The 25,294-nt window shown below is 40.6% G+C and overlaps 1 protein-coding gene across 5 annotated transcripts in view; it reads left to right on the top strand.

Moving 5' to 3' along the window:
• Nucleotides 1-25,294, top strand: part of PTPRM (protein tyrosine phosphatase receptor type M) — a 995,286-nt gene that overhangs the window by 917,444 nt on the left and 52,548 nt on the right. For all 5 annotated transcript variants that reach the window (XM_068237197.1, XM_068237198.1, XM_068237195.1 and 2 more), the window contains 4 exons: nt 12,600-12,716; nt 20,077-20,231; nt 21,603-21,738; nt 23,715-23,864. In XM_068237197.1, coding sequence (XP_068093298.1) covers nt 12,600-12,716; nt 20,077-20,231; nt 21,603-21,738; nt 23,715-23,864 — 558 coding nt within the window. The remainder of the gene's footprint in view (nt 1-12,599; nt 12,717-20,076; nt 20,232-21,602; nt 21,739-23,714; nt 23,865-25,294) is intronic.

The following is a 25,294-nucleotide window of genomic DNA, read 5'->3' as shown; positions in this document are numbered from 1 at the left end:
ATTCAGAATTTTCTCTGCAGAGATGTTGTGGCTTAAAGCTTTGTTATTTATCATATGTGGATATCTGAAAGGAAAAGAATGGGGCATCAGCCACTATTCATGCCTGATGCTTTTCTACCTCTCAGCACAATCAGAATTTGTTGCCTCTACCGATTGCAGTTCTGATTGATATTATCATAAAACTCAGTCAGGGATAGTTCACAGTGCTCAGTTGTGTTGTTTAATAATTCTGCAAGTCAACTCACTCCTTGTACAACTCTATGGGCCTATAGGAATGTACAGAGGTGCCAAAAGGATAAAACACGCTAAAAAGTAAAAAATAAGTTCAGGTGGCGGTGGTGGACCAGCCACACCAAAACAGACACGATGCTGTCGATTGAGGTAGTAATAATTTATTCACATACTCCTAGATAAAACTTGCAACGCGTTTCACGGGCACAGTCCAGCTTCATCAGGCAATAAACAACCGGAGTATCACACTGAAACATGACAGAGATGAAGAGCATATCAGAGCGCTGTGTGTGGCATAATTGTATCATATATATGCGGTTATAAGGTGATAGTACAGCATTGGGGGATGTGGTTAAAAGTGAAGAGACTTGAAGTAGGATAACTAGCATGGAAGATGATTCATTATTCCTCCCTGTTCCAATACATACTACACTATATTGTAGTATACTTACGATTCATTATTCCTCCCTGTTCCAATACATACTACACTATATTGGGCTCTCGGTTTTCTGCTTTAAACTCTATGGGCCTGTTCACCGTACTGCATTGTAAGTGATCACATTATTCTAACTCCCTGCATGCAGACTTTGCGTTAACCTCCTTAGGGGTAATCCCGAGTCAAGCTTGGGACAGAAATCTGCAGCAGTAACCCCGTGCCTGAGTGAGTTATATGCAGAAGCTGCTGCAGATCTGACTGTGATATGTTTTTTTTTCTTGTTTTAGCTTGTGAAAATATTGCATGGCTTTTAGACACTAAGGGCCATATTCTATTGCTGAACTTGCCAGCGCTAAGCACTGGCGAGTTCTTAACTTAGACGATGGGGGCATCTCATAATCTTATTAACCTCTTGAGGACCACAGTGGTAAAACCCCCTAAAGACCAGGCACATTTTAGCTAAAATGGCAACTGCAGCTTTAAGGCACAGTTGCAGGGCTGCACAACACAGAACATGAGTGATTCCCCCCCCCTTTTCCCCCCACCAACAGAGCTCTCTGTTGGTGGGGGGGGGTCTGATCACCCCCCAGTTGTTTATTTATTTTTTTATAAATATTTATGTTCGCTTTTTTTAAAATAAAAAAAACCCTTTCCTCTGCCTCCCCCAGCCAGCCTCCCTCCCTCCCCCAGGCAGCCTATCACAGCGATCGGCTGTGATAGGCTTCAGCCTATCACTGCCGATCGCTCTCTTATCCCCCAGGGGGACAGCCGTGTCACACCCTAGTGCAGCGCTGCTGCTGATCGCAGCACTGCGCTGTGTAAATAGACGATCTCACCGTCTAACAGTCTCCCAAGCGGCAATAGCTGCTCGGAGACTGAAGAGGTCCGCCCCCCGAGCATGAGATGCGGGCGAAGCATTCGCCTGATCGCATGCAAATTAGAGCCCCAGGACATGGCGCCAATTGGCGTTAGGCATCCTGGGGCCGTGGCCACGCCCATTGGCGTGGGGCGGTCGTTAGGTAGTTAAACTTTAGACCCCCCCCCAGGCGGAAAAGAACTCGCTTGGGCGATATAATCGCCCAGCGAATTCTTTACACGGTATCCAGTTACCGTTTGCATGCCTCCGGGAAGCGATACTTCCCGGCAAACATGAGCATTTGCTTAGACCTGCAAAACGCACGTCGTCGCCACAGCATCTGGGGGTCTCCTTTAATAAGCTCTGGGAGTCTCCTTATTAAAGGAGACCCCCAGATGCTGCGGCGGAAGATGGCGGCGGATGTTCGGCGGGTTGTGCGCATGTGTGGGGAGTGAGGCCGTGGTGCTGAAGGACAGCACCACAGCGTAAACCTCACTCCCCATCGCCCGGTAATAGGGAGCATCGCTAACGATCGGCCATCGCGCGAAGAATAAGGGCAATAGGATTTGCCCTTAATCCTCGCGCAATGGCAAGGTGATAAGTAGCTCGCATCTGCAAGCTACTTATCACCTTGAATAGGATATGGCCCTAAATCTGGAAATAATCATAACGCAGGGTGCTTAAGGTCCATGACCAGTCTTCACTGCTGCTCACATTCATTATAACGCCTTACCACTGTGAATCCAGCCTCAAACATTATCAGCTGATTTCGTTAGAAGTAGTAATTTAATTCAGTCAATCAAAATGACTTATTCTGGCTGGGATCATCCTGCAAACTCTTGTCATCTGCTTTATACCAGAAATTACTGCGCATAGTGAGGGGACATTTTAGGATGTCTTCATTTCCAAATTAATAATAGTCACCATTTTTTTGTTACCTGTCTATTATATTTATTGTTATAAAATGATTAAGTAGTGCTGACATTTTCCTCAACTCTAAGTATGTACTATAGTCAATACTAAGTACATAGTCATATCACTAAATGTCCCTCAGAGGGGCTCACAATCTAACCCCTATCATAGGAATTGTCCAGGGATTGTTTGTTTGTATGTTTTTGGTGGAGGGGGAGTTAATTTACCAGTATGTTTTTGGATATGGGAAGAAACAACAGTGTCCAGAAATAACTCATGCAAATACAGAGAGAGCACACTTACTCCATGCAGAGTCCTGACCTAGAATTAAAATAGTGTTAGCAAACCTTTAGCCTCCATGATCTTTTAGACTTCAGTTTTCTTCAGTTTTACAGATTTGTCCATTTATTTATACTGAAGAAATTGGCACAACTAGACAGTGACATCTTTTTTCTATCAAAGTGCAAGAAAGAAAATCTGATCCCAAAAGGTATTACTATCAGAAACCCAATTCAGCATACCTTCAACACCCATTTTTCACAGCAACTCTGCTACAGAACAGCGGAAAGGATCAGGAATCATCTCATTAAGGTTTGTTACAGCAAGAAGAGAATTACCCAAGATAATCTACATTTACTCTATTCTACAATGCAAGGACCATCATCAGAAAGCTTTAAATCTACATTACAGAAATTCTACAAACAATTACAGCACCGTTTAATTCAAAACAAGAAAAAGAAACTCGACAGCCTTAGACTCAAAGCTGCAAACATTCTGGAGAATGATACAAGTGAACCCCATTCAGAGCCTAAAACTGCCAAACTTTTACCTGTGGTTAACTTGTCCAGCTATAACCCAAGCAAGACTGAATTAGCTGTTCTATCTAAAGGACTCACTTTTTGCCCCACCAAAAGATTTGATGAAACAGAATTTTGTAGTGACATGGAAGAATTTTTTCGGAGGATAAGACTAAAGGAATTTTTTCACAACAGACCTAAATATTCATCATTTGAAAACACCGAACCTACAAATAGCAAAACCAAAAAGAGCAGTACCTGGACACCAAAATCAGGGCGGAACAAGAAATTAGAAGAATATATTGACAACTTCAGGAAAAGAATCAAATTGGAGATACTGGACAAACAAATACAGACACGCTACAACCTCAACACTCAAGAAAGGAAAGCAATACTGAACCTTAAAAGCAATAACAACATAGTAATTAAACCAGCTGACAAAGGAGGAGCTGTAGTGATTTTGGATAAATCCACCTATGTTCAAGAAGCAAACAGACAGCTCTCCAACAACACCTACTACAAAAGACTAGAAACAAACCCCACGCTACAATACTCAAGGGAATTGAAGAATATGCTTAATGATCTTTCCTCAGTATCATCTAACATACTTACATTAATTCCAGATAATCCGAAAATAGGCACCTTCTATATCTTACCAAAAATACACAAAGAAGGAAACCCAGGTCGACCTATCATCTCTGGTTTGGGGACACTAACAGAAAAGATATCTGGCTGGGTAGAAAACATTCTTAAACCCATGGTAAGGAATACAGCCAGCTACATCCAGGACACCACTGACCTTCTTAACAAATTGACTGCCATGGGTCCAATCCCAGAGGGTGCTATCCTGGCTACAATGGATGTTGAATCCCTTTATACCAACATTCCACACGAGGACGGTATTGCAGCTTGCCAACATTTCCTTCAGTTGAATGACCTACCAACAGAGCCCACACTACAACTTATCAAATATATACTAACTCATAACTATTTTTCATTTGGGAATGATGTATATCTACAGACAATGGGCAGTGCTATGGGAAGTAGAATGTCATCCCAGTATGCAAATTTATTTATGGCCAGATTGGAGGAAAACTTCCTTTCAACGTGTGAAATTAAACCATGGGCTTACTTCAGATTTATAGACGATATCCTATTAATTTGGACAGCATCACAGGAAAAATTAATCAAATTCCACAAAAACTTCTCAGAATACCACAAGAACATTAAGTTAACGCTCAACTTTTCATCCTCCCATGTCAGTTTCCTGGATACCACAATTTATGTACAAGATAGGTTTTTACAAACATCCATCTACCGTAAACCAACTGACCAGCATATTTACCTGAAGTGGAATAGTTTCCACCCGGAACACACCAAAAAATCTATTGTTTACAGCCAGGCTCTGAGGTATAACCGAATATGTTCTATTTCAGAGGACAGAGACAGACAACTTATGTCGCTACGTAATATATTCATAGATCAGGGATATCATCCACGAATCGTTGATGATCAAATACACAGAGCAACTTTAAAATCTAGAGAGGAACTATTGAAGTACACCCCAAAGACTGAAAACAACAGAGTCCCAATAGTGGTCACCTACAACCCAAGATTAAAGACACTGAGGAAGATATCGAAAGCCCTGCAACCGATACTTCATAAAGACAAACGCCTGAAAGAAGTTTTTCCTGATTTACCAATGCTTGCTTTCAGACAACCTCCCAATTTGAGACAAATGATTATCAGAAGTGCATTATCTACACCAGAAACTCCAGGCACATTACCCTGCAATAACGCAAGGTGTGAGACCTGCCCTTATATCTTGTGCACAAACCAAATACAAATCTCACAGAAATATCATCAAATATCAGACCAATTTTCCTGTGAATCATCCAATGTTGTATACATGATACGCTGCATGAAATGCCCCTCAAGAGGAATCTATATAGGAGAAACAGGACAAAAACTGCGCACAAGAATGAACCATCACCGCTTTAAAATTAATGAGGGTAAAATGGACACACCAGTGGGCCAACACTTCTGCGAACCAGGACACAGCATGCAAGATCTAAAAGTACTTATTCTTAAGGGTAACTTCAAAAATGAACAAGCAAGAAAGATTTCTGAGTACAAATTTATGAAAATGTTCAAGACATTAACAGAAGGTTTAAATTGTGGAATGGGATTCATGACTCCTTATGTAACATGATTGACTTGGCTTCACTATCTTCAGAAACCTGCTAGATTTCATGTTTGCTTGCATAAGCTCACTGGCTCCAGCCTGCTGATCACCTGACATCTAACTGCTAAACAGCAACCAGTACAACTGCCATCTTCATGCAGCTTCCCTGCATCAGTGTTTTACTACAGCTAACATCTAGAAATATGCCTGAAGAAGGGGACTAGATCCCAGAAAGCTTGCATTATTTAACTTTATCAGTTAGCCATTAAAAGGTATTACTTTTACAAGACTTTGTTTTTTTTCTACCTACATCCATTTATTTATGAATTCGTAAAGAAAAATGAATCATGCAAGGAGACTGACAGCATTTATATTAGTAAACGAGTAGTACACTAAATGTGTGCAGACAGCACGTAAGTTGCTTAAAATGCTTTATACAGGTAGTCTCCGACTTACAAACATCCGACTTACGAATGCTCCGCTGATACGAATGGCCCAACAATGTGAAATTTTATTCTGTGAACAAAACTTTAAAAAAAAGACCTTGCAGTTCTTGAGAAAATCGATTTTAAAAATTTCAATAAAAAAATCTTTTTAAACCATTAAAATTATATTTTGCTGCAGTACACTGAACAAACAGGGACAGAGGTTACATGGTGGGGAGGACAGAGGGGGGAACAGAAGTGACACAGGGGGGGACACTGGAGGCACAGGGGGGCATAGAGAAGGTACAGGGGACAGAGATGGCAGTGTTTTTACTTATTGAGAGATTCAAGTTAAGAACTAACCTACAGTCCTTATATTGTATATTTAAAGGGTGCCTACCTGTACATGCAGCACTTGTTGCCTGTGTAACAGGTAATGTTAGGGATGCATGTACTGTATATAGTATGTTACCCAACTAGCATAACTCACTACAACAAATTGCATAAATCCTGGTAAACGTAATGTGTACAGTCAGCACGTGTTACGTTTACAGAGATTTTTTGCATATAAATATATATTGGTGTGTTATTGATTACATCTGTCCATTGTAGTACCTTGCACCATACAGATATAAAGTGTACTGTATGCACTGTAGAAATTGGTGTTGATGTCTAAAATACTTTTTTGAATTTTTGAGGCTAGATTCACAGTGGTCAGTTGCATAATGCACATGTTATTATGACTGTGAACTGCAATGGAGATTGGACATAGACTTTAAGACAAAGCCGGCATGCAGTGTGTTAGAATAACAGGATCAGTTACAATTTTGACCCTAAAAGCATTGAACAGTGCCTAGATTTCCATTCCAATAATTGTACTGCAAAGGAAGGGGGCATCATTTAAACCATAAGGGTGAAGCAAATAAATTATCTTTTTAACAATAATATTTGTATAGAATTTTTCTCCTGTTGGACTCAAAGGGTTTGAGAGCTGCAGTTACTAAGGGCACTCAGTAGGCCACCCTGCAGTGTTAGGAAGTCTTGCCCAAGGACTCCTTACAGAATAGGTACTGGCTGAACCCTAGTCTCCTATGTCAGAGGCAGTGCCCTTAACCAGGGCACTAGCCAACCATTAGTAAAGTGCGTTTCTCTTGTAAGACTCAGAGCCATCGAAAGTCATGAGGAACTGTAGTCACTTAGAACACACTCAGTGAGCTACCCTGATCATGTGTGAGGAAACTTAAACACACATACTGGGAGAGTCTGCAAACACCACGCAGATAGTGGCTAGGCAAGGAAATTGTCAGTTACTACATCACTGTGCTGTCACAAGCAAACAATTCCACTCACATAGCAAAGGTCCACCATTACTGAAAATCCATATTTAAATTAGTTCTGCTTAAAGTTAGCTTAAGCAGAGCTCCCCAACCCTGTCCTCAAGGCCCACCAACAGTACATGTTTTGCAGGAAACCACAAACATTCACAGGTGGAGTAATTAGTGTCTCAGCAGAGCTGATTACCTACCTGTGTGGATTTCCACAAAACATGCACTGTTGGTGGGCCTTGAGGACAGGGTTGGGGAACACTGAGTTAAAGGATACCCAAGGTGACATGATGAGATACACATGTGTATGTACAGTGGCAAGTACACAAATAACTAGGCTGTATTCCTTGATTTTAGCTCTGGGGCATTTGAAAGACTGTGTCATTGAGCAGAGACAATAAATCATTAAATCTACCGTGGGATATCTAAAATAAAGTATTTTTCAGGAATAGGAGCATATGTATATAATAGTTTATCTCATCAATTTATTTTCACCTCAGGTTCACTTTAAAAGGGTTGATAGTAAAATAGCTTTATTAAACTTTAATAACTACTATATAAATGATCATACTAAGGATATACACAAATGCCTTTTAAAAGGCAACACCAATTTCTCAGACATAGAGATAAATGTGGTGGTAGTTGAATAGTAATGATTGAAACGTGATTACATTCAGTATGGCTGTCTGTTTATTAACTCGTATATCCTAGATCCTGTGTGCTTATAGTATTGAAACTATTCACGTAAATATGTTCAAAGAACAAAACAGGAAGCAGCTGCAAGAGAATCGGGGACACGGCAGAGTCAGAACAAAGATGTCTGGAGATAGCTGCTGCCAACTGTTGTCTTTCAAGTTTTGGCAGAACTAAACTTTGGCTTGGAAGTATGGATCCCTTTAGCTTAATTCAAGCACTGAGATATTCTCATCCTCCTTATGCATATGGAGGCAGTGAAAGGACAGAAATAAAAAAAAATGATCACTTCCCAGCTGATATGAAATTATATTCACTGGCAGCAACATTTCAGACTGTAAACATGGAAACTAAAAAAAAACAGAAAAGGATAATATTTAATGTAAGAAAGAAAACATTCATAATTACTTGCTAAAGGTCTTATCTACATGGGCAAGATAATCACACATTGGGGCCAGCTTTCATGTACTTACAGAGCATCCATCTCATTTCGTATACAGCATGGAATAAATATTATTGAACTACAATGGCTCAACTAGGCATCAAGGGCTCATTCTCACTGCAGGTGTTGCTCAGTGGTGCTATACTGCTTGTCAGTGCAACTAAATGTAATGGCCTAAAGGACCACTATCACAAAAAAAATGTAAAATGTATGTGTTTGTATATATATATATATATATATATATATATATATATATATATATATATATATATATATATTACGTATGTTACAGCCAGAGCCCGAAGTCCGGCCAGTCGTTCGTCGCGCCAGGCAAGCAGAGCGGAAAGGCTGCAGACATTGCTTCTGCCAGCACCCGCTCTGCAGAGAAACGAACACCAGGAATCCCTGATGCGACGAACGACTCTGAGGGTCATGCAAGAGCTGAATAGGAGAGGGGCAAGGGGAGGAGCCAGAGCCGAAGAGCCGGCTTCAGTTCTCGCATTGCCTGCAGCAGGGAATTCATTCATTCATTTTTATGCCGCCAGGAATCTTCATTACGCACATTGGCTGCAGCGAGACGGCCACTTCTAGTTTTCACCGTCCAGAACCCGAAGTGGCCAGACTTCGGGTTCTGGCCGTAACATATATAAAATGGAAATTTGTTCCATGGACTTCGGGTTCTGGCCGTACCATATATAAAATGGAAATTTGTTCCAGAGAAAAATGCACTATATATTTATTTTTTACTATGTTGCTGACACTTTTCAATAGATTAGACAGATCTCACAGGTTTTGGACTGCTCCAATTTCCTCATGGGAGATTCTCAAGGTTTTCTTTATGTTGAAAAGCACTTCCTTAACAGCAGTAGTTCGTTACAACTGACAAAATAGTGTGCAAGCCAGTAGGTAGGCTGGCATCTTTTTTATAGATCTTTTCCAGGGAGCACTTTTGTAAATAATAAAGAGGACACCTGCCCCTTGCCATGAGGAGATGAACTACTCCAAAACCTGTCAGATTTTTACTGTTTCCTGTAAATGACAGTTACATAGCAATTCATTCATAGTACGTTTTACTCTGGAAGAAGTATGCTTCTTATAGATGTGTATTTTACATTTTAAAAATGTTCCTGATAGTTGTCCTTCAAGAATTCACATAACCATCATGCTAGTGGCACTCATTCACAGTACATAAGGTCCTACTTCACACATACAACTAGCTGGTGAGGCAGTTACAGCTTCCCAGCTGCCTTAGATCACCCACTGCCAACTGTGTACTGTACTTGCAAAACAATTTTAATGGGCAAAGTGGCTGGCAGGCAGTTAATGGGTTTGTGAAAAGCATTACAAATGCTTACTAAGTCGGTTGGGGCATCGGCAGGCCTCAACCACCGGGTTTGTAAGTATTCACATAGGATTCATTCATTATAGTGGTACAGCAGCTGATTTGTGTGATAGAAGATTAAGGCAGCATTTAAGAACCATGACTGCAGTTGGTGAATCTTGGGAAAATGCAAAGTGAAAAGCTTTTTTGAACACTTCCATAGGAATGCATGAGGTGGCTATAGTTCAACAGTTGTACAGCTGTCTACTGCTGCAAAGCTGCTGGAAATCCTTCAGTGTAAACTAGTGTTAAAGAGAACCTGAACCAAAATAAAAAGTCAAAATAAACATACACAGGTCATACTTACCTCCCATGTAGTCAGTGGACAAATGAGACGCAGGAGAGGAGAAAGAGATTGATGAGCAATCATTCTTTTTCTCCTCTCCTGCGTCTCATTTGTCCACTGTGATCGATGGAATTCTCTGTCCTCCATTTTGATAATGGCCATTATCCCATAACAGCTTCCGGGTCAGCACACTGTTAAACTGTTATATCGCCCACGTGAGCGATAGGGAAACATGAACATTACCTTCCACATTCAGTTGTAACTGACAGCAGCTGATACATAACTGACAGCAACTGGTATATTTCAGTTCTGACAAAATCTTGTCAGAACTGGAAGGGATCACTGTAAGAAGAAAATGGTGAGCTTCTGAGAGGAACTGATGGCGAGGTAAGTATGTAATATTCATTTGCAGCTACATCATGTGTTTATTTTAAATAATTTTACTCAGTTCAGGTTCCCTTTAAAGTGGAACCAAATTAAAAATACAAGATTTCAGAAATAAAATAGCAGCCTTTTTTCAGCTGCATGATGACAAATATAAAATATTTTACATTTATTGGAGGAACACCTCCCTTCCTTTCATATTGCCGGGACAGAATCCGGCAAAATGCTGGATTAGGTGGTGTCTGGCAAAGGAGGAATTGCTAATGGCTGCCACCTGTATAACCCTGGTTATGAAAAGAGAAGGGTGAAAAGCATGCACTGAAATGCTCATAAGCTTGAAGGAGCATTTATTTATCTTTGTATGTGTCAGAGTGGTGCAACGAAATATTTTGAATTAAAAACATTTTTGGTTTGGGTCCGCTTTAAGAAAAAAAGTTTTGTCTGCTGCATTTTTTATTGTTCTTCTTCATTTAAAGGACGTCACAGCACACCTAAAAGCAATGTGCGGCATAATGCATCTCTAGACAATGTGCAGTGCTAAATTTTAATAATATTATCAGTTCATTACAGACAAAAATAACAATAATCAAAAAATCTGGAGAACTACCTTTTGCCTATAAATGCCATATGGAACACGCACTCCAAAGCCCTTACTTACCCTTCTCCCTTTGATCATCAAAAACCCGTCTTCCAATTGTCCAAGTCACAGTCCATGCAATGCAGTCGCATCCTCCCTACCCCTACTCCTCCCCCCTCACCCACTAAGTAGACTACATCACTGTATTCTCCATGCAACTTAACCCGTATACCCTACATGAATAATGTAGTGACCACTGCAGTCTTAGCATGGAGAATGGGTTGGGAGAAGAGAAACCGCAATCCTTGCTAAAACCAAACTTCAAGACATGGAAAGCCTATCAAAGCTGTAATAAGGAGTTGTGATTTCAGTGCAAAGCACAGTTGCATTCTTCCCTCTGCTACATGGACTGAGTTGTGGTTGTGATGGCCTAGGATGGGGAGTGAGCAAGAGCAACCATGTCAATGAGGAGATAAGGAGGGCCCATGACTCATGTTCATGACCATGTTCACCTAGCGCGTAAGACATGTTGGAACATGAGCACCTTTCCACCTTGGCATATCATGGTTATACATGACCTTCTCCCATGAGTGAACTGGACATACTTCTAGTAGTCATGTTTGTTGTCAGTTTCTTGAGTGTACCAAGGAAGGGAGCACAGATTCAAAACCCGTCATAGTGTCCTTATCTGCAATAAACATTAGCTGCTGTTCCATATTAAAGCAAGCCTGTATTATTAAAAAAGAAAAAAAAATCAGATACTTACCTAAGTAGAGTAAAGTCTTTGGATAGTACAGAGGCTTCCCATTTTCTCCTCAACCTCACCACTGCTGGCTTGGACCCATTTTAGTTCCTGGCCAAGCTCCCTTTTGTGTATGTTAGTGGCTGTACTATGCATGGTTGAGTATGGCCGGAGCTGCGAGATAGCAAAAAGCCATTCATACACAATGAAGAGTGTGGCCACGGAAAGGTATCCAGAGAAAGCGAAGGGAAACCAGTGTACTATCCAGAGGCTTCCCATTTTCTCCTCAACCCCACCACTGCTGGCCAGGACCCGTTTTAGTTCCTGGCCAAGCTCCCTTTTGTGTATGTCAGTGGCTGTACTATGCATGGTTGAGTATGGCCGGAGCTGCGAGATAGCAAAAAGCTACTCATACACAATGAAGAGTGCGGCCACGAGAACGTATCAGTAGAGCGGGATGGGAAACCTGTGAACGTATCCAGAGGCTTCCCTCTACCTCGATATCTCATTTTTTTTTATATTACAGGTTTGCTTTAACTAAGAAAGGTTATTGTTTATGCAGCATTTTGTAATTTAAACAGCATTTATTTTTAATAAATAATCTGCATTTCATTACCTAAGTAGTTTTCTTTAAAATGTATTAAAAATACAGAATGTTTTGAATTGTTATCATCCAGGGTATCTGTTCTTTCTATAAGGCTTAGATGAATAAGTAACTTTACTATAACTTGAGCTTTGTAACTGGCTAATTAAAACTCCTGATTACAAGGACACTGCACAGACTCGTTACTTGTGTTAAGTGCTCTCTTCAATAATCAATGAACTTCCTCTTTACATATGATCGGCGGGGTTACTTCTCATTAAAGCTTTGTAAACTGAGTATTTTAAAAAGCATTACCACTAATTTTCTTCCTCATGTACTTCCAGGTGAAGTGCTGCAAATACTGGCCAGATGACACAGAGATATATAAGGATATTAAAGTGACATTAATTGAAACAGAGCTACTTGCTGAATATGTAATAAGAACATTTGCAGTGGAAAAGGTATTAACTACTTTTACTTTATTCAATTATGCAATACCCGCACAAATATTGTATTTCTGATATATGCAGTCACAATATCTCCATCAGAATTCCCAGCTCTACCCATCTGCCAAACATATGGCTTAAATGATAACTGTACTTACAAATGTAGATGAATTTGACAATCCTACCACACACCCCCTTTCCCACCACATAGTTCACTTTAAAGGGATCGTAGCAGCTTATGGTTTCAAATAGCTGAAAGGCCTGCCATGTTTGAGATGTTAACAACCCACCCCCTCCCTTTTCACTGCCATTAACCAGGTTTGGTATGAATTTAATCAAGTGTGACTTATCTGTTTGAAGCACAGTGTCCCCCTCCTTCCCTCTCCCTAATGCTGAATGAGTTTGTTTATTTCAGCTTCTGGGCAATTAAGTCTAATTAGAAGAATCCTCATCTGCCTTCCATTTTCTGTGGCTTGTGGATGCCTTGTGGACAGAGGCAGTAAAAAAAATACTGCCTGTAGTTAACCTTAAAATATAAAAAGATGAGGTAAATGAAATGTTTTTTTTATTAATGAGCCACATTTTAGCATGCGTTTTAATGTGCTATTAAGATGCTCTGGGAGTTAAAAATGATGCTTGGTTCCCTTTAAGGATAAATGCCAACATAACATTGTGGTGTCGCCTAGTTCCCCATTCTACAGCCATCCATTTGAAAGACAGTTATATCACCCCAATGTTTGGAAGTCGGCAAAGAGTAAATACTTACAGTGGGAATCCTGACATCACAGCTGTATTTGTTTTATTATTTGACAGTCCGATGTTTATTTTGTAAGATGTGTGTCGGAGTTTATGATGTCACTAATTTTTGTTACCATGGGAAATACAAAACACTGACATTTTGTGTTAACTGATAGCAGGGTAAAGCAGTGCCAGTTGTCCAATGGTCCAGGTGGATAACTGTACTTATTTTTGTATAGTTCTGTTTTAAACAATTTAGATTGCTTGTGAAAAGTTATATGATCTTCTGGGATAGAATGGCATCTTAAAAATGTTGTGTTACTGAAAAAGACAAGTATTCTAGTAAACAAGTTGACAAAAAAAAAACCTGCGCTTCTTCCTATATTCCCACCCACACACACCAAAAAGAAGAAAGGCTTACCAGAATAGGCATAGACCCGAGTTATAAGGTCGTATGAGCATGGGCAATCCCCCTGAACAATCCTCCATTTACTGGTCATAACTCCCTTTGGTTCAGCATCTATACTGACTCTCGATATTTATCTTCCCAATTGGGATAAAAGAACATGTCAAATATATAGAAGTGCAGATTATAATCACTCTATTGAGATCCAAGAAAATGATAATAAAACAAATAAAAACTCATACTAGGGTCCAAAGCAAATGGACCTGCAAGTAGGTAAAAGCCTGATGTAACTGCCACACTGACTCGGGTGGGCATTGATCACAGCAAGATGCTTTGTTGTATGTGACCATGCTTTGACCACCACACTTGTGCAGAAGCATAAAGTAATTGGGAGTCGTGATTTAAAAAAAAAGCCAGATACTTACCTTTGGAGAGGGAAGGCTCTGGGTCCTAATGAGCCTTCCCTCTCCTCTCCCAGTGCCCTGGGTGCAGCGCTAGCTTCCCCATTTGAATCCCCCACCGCGAGGGACTTCGGAAGTCTTCGGGAGCTGAGTCCTCCCAAAGACAGGCAGCTTTATACTGTACACGCGCGAGTGCGCGTGAGATGGGGCTCGTGTGGGCGCAGTCTGGAGGGGTCCGTCTTTGAGAGCACTCAGGCTCCCGAAGGCTTCTGAAGCTTCCCTTCGGTGGTGGACACAGCAGTATTTGACCAAATTGGTCAAATACTGCTATGAGGGATCCTGCGCTGGAACAAGCACCGCCAGGAGAGGAGAGGGATGGCTCATTAGGACCCAGAGCCTTCCCTCTCCTCGGGTAAGTATCTGGCTTTTTTTTTAATTTTTTATCACGATTTCCAATGACTTTAATAATAACACAGGCATGGGGTGTTTCAACATTTTCACTCCTTGAAAATGTTTCAGAAATGGAGACCTGGGGGTTTGCTTGCATTATGTTTAGGGAAGTAAGTGATATAAACTAGTGTGTAAATTACTACCTCTCTTTCCAGTAACTTGGGGTTTAGCAGTTTGGAACTGTGTATTTTTAACACAAGCTTTCAGTGTATTTTCTTGCTGCTGAAGTGTTGATGTTCCACCTACTTTAATTCCCAGATGCTGAAAATACTCCAGATCACACTGCACGCAGTGTAAAAGGACCCTTAGTGATAAATATTGGTGGACATTGTGGCGGGAGAGAGGTAGATTAGTGTTAGGCATCAGTAGAGTGAAGGCTCGCGTGAGAAGAGGGTTGGTTTAATGATAAATGTCGGCAGATTTTGTGGGGGTGGCGGTAAGTGGTAGACATCGGCGGAAGGGAGGGCTCATGTGAGAAGAGGGTTAGGTTAGGTGATAACAAAATATCTGTAAAAATTAACAATATTCTCTATTGGAATTAGCCACACCAGTAAAATATCGGTAATTTTACAGATATTCTACTAGCGGCTTTCCCCAGCGCTACCATGGCACCAAGTACACCCTTCCCCCTCCCTGCTATTGATCACTGTTAGGTCTACAGGCATCCTGTTTTTTCTGTTTAGCCTGCCTCTCCCCAGGATGTTTTCCATTTCTAACAATGTAATCTGGAAACAGTTTCTGTGCATTGTTTTAATCTACACAATAGTATGGGATTGCTTGTTGGTTTGAAACCATGCCTATTCCATACTCCTTTTAATTCTGCTTAACTTTTTTTTCAAGTTAGCATGCGTTCAGTGTGAAAAAATTCTCAAAGTCCTAGCCAAGCCCTGTGAAGTTTGCAAATTGCACTGAATAGCATATGTTTGCATTGATGAGAAAAGTGTAAAGACCTCCAGTTGGAGATGTTTCTTATTAAATCTCTTATAGACGTGATTCATCTGCTGAACAGATGGAGTTCCATTCAATCCCATTAGAAATGGTAGCACTGTATTAAAATGTCTTATTTATTGAGATTTATGATGCCTTGCTACAATATCATCTCTCTGGCAGGGTATAAAAAATTGCTAGAACTGGGGTGAATTGAGATCCGATCTAAAATATATTTCTGTTTTTACATGGAACATATTTTTATTTCTCATCCTTGTGATTTGTCTCAAATAAAATATTAAATAAGCTGGAGCCTACAGATTGTGAAAATCTTTTTTACAGTCATTAGCCAGAATCACATGTTAAAAGTCAAAACTGCCAACCACACGCTAGCTAGGCAACAGAAAGTAAATGAATGCCTCTATTAAGTCTATCATTGATACATCTGTTTTTTTTTTACTTGTACGGTCTGACATTAAGTATTCTGTAGGGAACAGGTTTTAGCATTTTATACTCGGAGGAAAGAGCTGTTCTTGTTCTTCTGCTGAGTGTAATGTCAGACTTCCATGAAACTTGCACTAGGGGAAAAGGCATTAACATGTCAATATGACTCTATGTAGCTGTATACATATGTAAAGGGAAACCTTTTGCTGTAGTTACATAATTGTGGCAAAAGACATGATGTTTTCTTCATGCCTCTTGAGATTATGCCATTGGTCTTCAATGTACAGACTGCATGCAAGGAGGCAAATGCAGAAAAACTGGAAAAATAAAAATTATCTCGTAATCAGAAATTAATCTTAAAAAGACCTTTAATAATACTTTTCACATTGAATACCGTATGTAACTCAGGGCATAGCTTCATTCATAAATGTATTTAAAATAATCATTGAGAGAATTAAAGAGAGTCTGAAGCGAGAATAAATCTCGCTTCAGACCTCATAGATAGCAGGGGCATGTGTGCCCCTGCTAAACCGCCGCTATCCCGTGGCTTAACGGGGGTCCCTGATCCCCCAAATCCCCTCCGTAATGCGGGGGAGTGCTTCCTGGTTGAGGCAGGGCTAACCGCCGCAGCCCTGCCCCACGCGCGTCTGTCAGCGCGTATCTCCGCCTCTCCCCCGCCACTCTCAGTCTTCCTTCACTGAGAGGGGCGGGGGAGAGGCGGCGATGCGCCGCTGACAGACGCGACTGGAGGCAGAGCTGCAGCCGTTAGCCCTGCCTCCAGGAGCGACCAAGTCTGCGACCAAGTGTCGCAGTGGGGGGTTTGGGGGTGAAGGGACCCCCGTTTAGCGGCGCTATAGCGGCGGTTTAGCAGGGGCACAACATTTATTCTCGCTTCAGAGTCTCTTTAAAGAGGAACTTCAGCCTAAACAAACATACTGTCATTAAGTTACATTAGTTATGTTAATTAAAATAGATAGGTAATATAATCTCTTACCCACCCTGTTTTAAAAGAACAGGCAAAGGTTTGATTTCATAAGGGCAGCCATCTTTTTGGTTGAAAGGAGGTGACAGGGTGCATGAGACACAGTTCCAACTGTCCTGTGTCCTGAGCACCTCTCCCAGTTGCTAGGCAATGTGAATAACAACATAGGAAATCCCATCATGCTCTGCACAGCATCAGGGGAAAAAAAGCCTGGGCTTTTTTTCTTTGATTGGTGGAGCTTAGGTAAAAATGCAGCTAAAAATGGTGCTTTGGTAAGAAAAACAAAGTTCTGATGCTGTAAAACTGTTAAAGAAACACCGAGCCCTTTCAGTTCTGCTAAGTAGATTTTTAGTCCGAAGGTTCACTTTAAAGCAAATCTAAAGCAAAATAAACTGATGAGATAATGAATTGTATGTGTAGTACAGCTAAGAAACGAAACATTAGTAGCAAAGAAAAGAGTCTCATGTTGTTTTCCAGTACAGGAAGAGTTAAGAAACTTTAATTGTCGTCTATGCAAAAGAGCTTCCCTGAGCTCTTCCACCCAACTTGGAGTGAAGACAGTCCTGTTTTCTGAATCACTTATACATAAAAAGAAACAATGAGAGACAGATTGAGATAATGTTTTACTACAGGGAAATTCAAAGGGTCATTGGCTCTGCTCTGTTTTATAGTTTAAAATACAGAGTGTGGTTTGTAAACTGCAAATATGACAGAATGATGCAATGTTATTAAAAAAAAAGCTATATAACTAAACACAAGAATATGAGACTCTTTTCTTCGCTACTAATGTTCTATTTCTTATCCATACTACACATACAGTTCATTATATCATAAGTTTATTTTCCCTTCAGTGTCACTTTAAACAGAACCAGATTTCTTGTCCAGTGCCTGCCCCACAAGATTGTAAGGACATAAGTAATGACCATGCTAAGTAACATCACATTATGCAGAATTGCAAATGAGAGAGTGGGAAAACATCCCGCTTACTATAAAGAACAAAATTCAGCCAGGCATTCGCCCTCTGATAGCAAATGACTCAAGGTAAGCCCTCTAAGTAGAAGGCGCGTGTGCTTGCTGCTAAGTACATCCATCTGTACAGGCCCACACAGATAAATAGACTTCACTATTCTTAAGTTGACCGAGTTATTTTTGTGAAATTATGCAATGTGTATTTTGTAATATCACTCTGCAAGTTTATTTATAATCTGAAGGCACAATTTTGGCAGTTATGATAGTACATTTGGTATCTTTTTAAACCCTTTTCTAAATATACCACATAAACGCAAGTGCTACATTTGTTTTAGTTTTGGATAGAATGGGGAAGAGTTAATAGTCCTCTGAAACTTATATTTTTGTCTGTGTTGTTGTTGGAAAGTTCTCTCACCAGAACGGTCGCCCCATTTGGAGATTTATTCCTAGTGTTTGTTCTTGTGAAAACCATACACATTTTGGCATTCCTCAAACCTTCTGTTTTTATGGCAACTTTCACTGGGACAGAAAAAGGAGGCAAATATCTCCAAGGTGAATACTAGAGAGTCCCACTACTTCCTACTGAGTCTAAATCCTTCAAAAACCAGTACCACGTCGAATGAAAACACCAGCTGCGTATAAGGTCTTTTTTTTTATTTACCACCTTTAGCAATACACCTGACTAACAGGGATTACTTGATGTATTATCTACAGCAATTGTTCTCACTGCACCCCAAGGCGTCAAGGCTGTTCGATGAGAAAAAACAAGTCAGGAAATACCACATTCAGTATTTTAGACTTTTGTGCGCTTATTCACCAATATTTTCACAGGTGCGGTAGAAGTTCAGTAATTTACCAAAAGCCCATGCTCTGTAAAAGCAGAAGAGTGTGTGCAGAGACAGCATTACAATAGTAAGAGACATCCCGACATCCCTTTAGATGTACATGTTTTGTTATACTGCATCTGCTTACTCTGAATCTAGTCTCCATTAGTCTTTCTTAAAAAAAATTATTTGCCACAGCCTAGATCAACTCCAAGAGACTTAACACATGCCCTGCTTAGGTTTTTTCCCACTAGCTCCTTATTTCCGCACTAGCTCCTCCGCATTTTCAAACAGGAACTTAAGGGGTTAAACTGCCGAAGGGTGGCAGGGAAAGCCTGTTTTATTCCGTAATCTCTCTGCTTGCAGCGTGGGGGGTAGAAATGCTGGACCCACCGGAGAAGCCTTCGGGTCCAATCAGATACAGAGTTTTTGCAGGAGACGGGCTGTTTCTATTGGCGTCTGCTTCTGTCGGTCATAGGTGATCGTCTCTGCTTCTGTGAGTTCTGTGAGTCTCGCACTGATACCGACAGACGAGAACTGTCAGTAATTGAACTGTGTTTTACAGCATGCTGTAACCTTGATGAATTGTCATTTACTGACATTTGTTGATGTATTTACCGCACAAGTCGGTAATTTACCTCACTGCTCGATAAATTCAGCTTGTCATCAGGTAACAGCCTTGGTGCATTGACACTTTCCTAAGTTATCAGTAAAATCAACTGTTTGCTTGGTGAATTGACGCCTAAATATAGAATGCATAGCAACCATCCTACCATAGAGTCCTACTTCTGCTTATTTCTGTAATGACTACAGCTTTTCCCCTCCTGATATCACTTACCAGTATGTGATTTTTAATGGAACCTTAACTGAGAGAGATACCGGGCATGTCATCTTTATTTCCTTTTATAAAATGCTAGTTGCCTGGCTGTCTTGCTGATCTTTTGACTTCAGTAGCTGCTGAGCTAAACATCTGCAAAAGACATGTACCCAGTGGGATCCAAAAAGCCAAGACATCTGATGTGTATGTTCACTTTGAGTTTCAAATGAATAAAGGCAGGAAATCGGCACAACAGCCACAGAAGTAGCACTTTCAGATCTGAGTCTCCAGTTGTTCCTTCCATTTTCCTTTCAATTTAGTACGTCTTTGAATTGTATTTGTTAAGATATTTTTTAACAAATTGTTTTCTGTTTCAATTTGTTTGTTTTTTTCCTGTCTTTTATATCCACTAAACAGAGGGGTATACATGAAATACGTGAAATTCGCCAGTTTCACTTTACAGGTTGGCCAGACCACGGCGTGCCATATCACGCGACAGGCCTTCTAGGATTTGTACGGCAAGTTAAAACAAAGAATCCACCCAATGCTGGCCCACTGGTTATACACTGCAGGTACTGTTTGCTGTCTTTGTACGTAGTATTTGGTAATTTAAAAATATTATGCAAAGCTTAAAATTACTGTAAGGCATTCTCTCACCTCAACTGCTTGTTTCACCATAACCAGTCCACATTAGCACTGATATGTCATGGATTTGTTACACATCACACTATCTGCCAGTTACTGTTCTCAAAAATTGTTAATTAAAAGCAGCATTTTTCCCCTTCCCAAGGTTTATTTACTGTTTATCCATCCATCTTATGGAAAGGTGGACCCATTAGTTTCTCCCTGACCAAGACTGCTTTTAACATTATGGATGAAAATCAATTCCCCCCCCCCCCCCCCTTGATCTATTATTCATGACCAGTGTTTTCCCAGCCTCAGGTAATACAGTAAGGGGTATTATGGTGCTCTCTGATTCCACTTTTAGATATGTTGCAACTGAACAGGTTGTGACTTCTGCATGTTACTCCTATTCACCTGATCTGTGGGAAGTATTACATCCCATGTAGTGGTCCTACTGGGGACAAGCTAAGGAATCACAAACTGCAATCTCTGTTTTTTTTTTTTGTTAAATCAAGTCCGGTTTAAATACTTATGTGTTGATCCTGTTCGTACTGGGTATTGTTATACACCCAAGCTTGTGTGAGGTTTAGTGTGTTTGAATGGTCAAAATGAATACTGACTCAAATATGCAAAAGAGCTGAGTTGCCTTTCTTGACAGAGATTATTGTAGATGTATAGAAACTTTAACGACAGGAAGTCAAGTTTGTATTTGTGGGAGGAGGGGTCTGGAAATGTAGTAAGCATTTACAAAGCTGTAAACCTAGGTAACAGTCTTTCAAAGATGTTCATTAAAGACTTATCAAAATACAACTTGTATTTTGTAAAGTACAACTGAAACCGCCTAAAAAAAATTAGATATTTGCGCCTTCCCGGTCCCTGTCTGCTTCCACCCGTTTAACTGGCGGGCCACCCATACCAGCCTCCAACTTTAATGTCCAAGAGGCTTTTGGGGCTCCTTGGAAGGCCACCGAAGGACTCGGCTCTCCAAGTACTTCCAAAGGCACACAGCTCAGTACTGTGCATGCGCGAGCGTGGTCTCATGTTTTTGTAAGTACTCAGAGACCCAAAGATGCAACCGGTAAGAGACGTTAATAGGGCCTGGCGGTGGAACAAGGGTAGGCAGAGAGGAATGGGTAGGCTCTAAGAGATTCAGAGCCTTCTGTTCTTTTAGTTGAGTATAAAACTTTTTTGTTTTTCGAGGTTACAGTTGTCCTTTAAACAAATCTGTAATATCTTTAATTCAAAAAATTTGTCATTACTGTTGCACATTTGCATCTTATTTGGAATGGAGAAATTATATATTTTTTCTTTCATTTCAGTGCTGGAGCCGGCAGAACGGGCTGCTTTATTGTCATAGACATAATGTTGGATATGGCAGAAAGAGAAGGGGTTGTAGATATCTACAACTGTGTAAGAGAACTTCGCTCTCGTAGAGTGAATATGGTTCAAACAGAGGTAATTATACACGCAAACCAGAAGGTCATTTTTTAATGGCCAGCTGTAAACATGCTTCTTGAAAATTAATTAAGTTCAATACTGGAGCTAATAGAAAATAAAGACTTGAATAAAACAATTAAAAACTATATCTGGTCTGTTTTGTATTGTGATCAAGTAAGCTTTATTTTCCTACTCAAACAGAATAAAATATGCGCCTCTGGTCGCCCTCTGGCCTCACAGTCATACTGAGGTCTCTGTTACCCATCCCTTCATAGATGTCTGAGAGCTACCTTAACCCTCCTGGCGGTCAATTAAAACCGGCAGGGGGCAGCGCAGCACCATTTTTTTTTTTTAATCATGTAGCTAGCCTAGTGCTAGCTACATGACAGCCGCTGAGCTGCGGCATCCCCCACCCCCTCCAATCATCTCCGGCGATCAGGACTATCAGGAAATCCCGTTCTAAACGGGATTTCCATTAGGGCTTCCCCGTCGCCGTGGCGACGGGGCGGGATGACGTCAAAGGGAGTCCCGATCCACCCCTCAGTGCTGCCTGGCACTGATTGGCCAGGCTGCGCATGGGGTCTGGGAGGGCGGCATTGCATAGTGGGTAGCGGCGAATCGGCGTGGAGCGGCAGCGATCGGGCACTGCACGCAGCTAGCAGAGTGCTAGCTGTGTGTAATAAAAAAAATTGTGCAAATCGGCCCAGTAGGGCCTGAAAAATCCTCCTGCGCGGCATAGCCCGAGCTGAGCTCGAGGCTTACCGCCAGGATGGTTGAAGGACAACAGACCTGAGAGGAATATGGAGGTTGCCATATTTATTTTCTTTTAAACAGTGCACATTGCCTATCTTGCTGATCCACTGCCTCTAATACTTTTAGACATAGACCAGAAACACGCATGCAGATCAGATATTTTACATAAGTTTGGCTGCATTTGCCACATGCTTGTTTCAGATGTGTGATCCAGACACTACTGATGCATGAAAGATCAGAAGGATGTCAGGCAATTGGTATTTTTAAAAGGAAATAAATATGGCAGCCTCTGTACCACTCTCAGGTCAGTCATCCTTTAAACATAAAATGGCAAAAACTGAGCTAATTACACTTGATGCTTCATTAATCCTCTGTCAGTAAATGGTATTATCACTTTACCTGCAACATGGTTCTCTCCAGCTGACCGCTCCAGACTTCTCTTGAATATAGTTTTATCTGTACATTCTATCATAAATGCCACAGCAACACGTTTCCACACTGTTCCACAATCTCTCTTTTATTGCCTTGGTCTTGGCAGCATGAGCTCAATGCACAGGGATGGGTGTCACATCTCCTAAAGGCTATTTAAACAGCCTTCCCCTAGCAGAAAGTGCAGAGATTTTTTTCTAAGCGCCAGTGAATAACTTGTTAGATTGTGTTTATATTATTGACCTATTGTGCCTGTTCAATCTTGTGTTCTTGTATTGTAAGTTAAACAGTTTCTTCAATGCCTGGCCCAACCTTATTTTTTCTATTAATTAAATTTGCCTGCTGTTCGACAGTTCATGCCTGTCTGCTGACCAGACCATTTGTCTGTTTTTGATTCAATGGTTTCCTTATTGTGCTTCTGAAAAGCATCTCCCACATCAGCCTCCTTTGTTTTTGTTTACTGGCCATAGACTTGGCTGTCCATGGCAGTAAACAATGCAGTGTCCCCAAGGGGTGCTGATCTATTATAAAGGGTGAAGACCAGGTGCTCTTTGGACTCTGCTTTCCAGAGTTACTTGGTGGTCATAATGAAGGTGTAAGCATAAGCAAGTCAGTTTGCTAACTTTTAATTTAATTTTTTGGTCATAAATCCCTTATGCCAAAACTAAATTAAGTGTTAAATTCAACGACTGTTCAACACTAGCTTTGGAGAATCCAGAAAATCTCAATCCCTAAAGTTCAGCCTGTGCCTCCTTGCTGTTTGTTACACCTAGTGTCTATTGTACACTAATTTACATTTTGTTTCTATCCAGGAGCAGTATGTGTTCATCCATGATGCTATATTAGAAGCCTGTCTCTGTGGGGACACATCAATAGCTGCATCTCAAGTGAGATCTGTATACTACGAAATGAACAAAGTGGATCCACAGACAAACTCCAGCCAAATAAAAGAAGAGTTTAGAGTAAGTTAATTCCTTTGATTTATATTGCTGGATTAACTGCCATACATGTGTACCAATTTGCATCTATCTATAGGGGATCTATAAGAACAAGTTGCAAATGTATGATAAGTACTGACATTAGATGACTGTTGTTCTATCCAGTCATTTGTACTTAGTCTGCAAAACAGTGTGATGTTGTTCTAGCCTTGCTCTATCCATCTTCTTGGACTGATCCTATTGAGGTGCATTATTTTTCACAGGCTGGATTTCTTCTCAAACCCACCCATCTGTCACATGTTAGATGTTTGACCACCATCCCACGTGCATTCAAACCTTTAAATGGCCCAGTACTTGCAAATATTTCTAACCCGTCTGAGCCATGTAGGGATTCATTCTCAAGCATAACTGTCATTTGCTGGAAATAATTCTGTGATTATTCATTGATCATTATCTTTTCTCTATATAAAAATAATGGTCACTGCACATTGCATGCAACATGTTTGCTTATAATCCCAGCCAGGAAGAAATCATGTTGCACAGTTAGAGTGGAAATGGACAGGTTTTTCACTACACAGAAACCTATTCAGACTCCACCCCCTATTCCATGATAGGCTACACATGAAGGCATACCTTAATAAAGGGCGCCTTGAAATTTGGGTGTGTAGTAAGGTCAACTTTAAAAGTAAAATATCGGTATTAAATGCAATATTTTAGTATGACCAAACCTGACCCTACTCTCACACAGAACCCTCCGGCGCCCAAATGCGCCTATGGCAGCGCCCCATAAGTCCACTTGGCACATGCCCCCTTTTTTCATGTTTCCCACATGAAGCAGTTAGGGAAGAGGAAGCAGCTAGCATTGCAGTTACAGCAGAGTCTGATTTTCAGTGCCGACCACAAAGAGTTGATTCCTCACTCCTCAGCAGTATAGTGAGGCGCTGAATAAATAAAAGCTGGGGCTTATGGAAATGAGAGTATTCCCTTTAAAGCAATATTTTTCTCCCATTGGTTCTGGTTCAATTCTCTTTTTCTCCTAAGTTTTCTCTTAGAAGATATTTTTTAATCTTCTGTTTAAATAGCTTTTCAGCACTTTGCAATTCAAAAAATATTAAAAAAAAAAAATAGGGGAAAAACTACTGTCAGTATTATCATGAGTATTTACTTGCTTGCTGGTAGGTTAAAGGCATTTTATTAATTTAATATTAAACATCACCTAGAAGAAAAAGAACATTGAGTAAGGACCATTACCTTATTTGTCTGCCCTTCTCTTTTCAGTGCCAAATAGGTAGTATCTTTATAATACATGTAGCCTTTAATCTGTATCCATTTTCCAACCATAGGCATTGCTTATCCTAAATTCAAGGCACTCATTTTGTGTTACTGTTTTCTCTTAGGTGATATTTTCACAACTTGTCAATTAAATGTCTTTTAAATCACCAGCAAGCAAGAAA

This window comes from Hyperolius riggenbachi, chromosome 5, assembly GCF_040937935.1.
Source record: "Hyperolius riggenbachi isolate aHypRig1 chromosome 5, aHypRig1.pri, whole genome shotgun sequence".
NCBI classification, from domain to species: domain Eukaryota; kingdom Metazoa; phylum Chordata; class Amphibia; order Anura; family Hyperoliidae; genus Hyperolius; species Hyperolius riggenbachi.
This window is presented reverse-complemented; position numbering and strand designations above follow the sequence as displayed.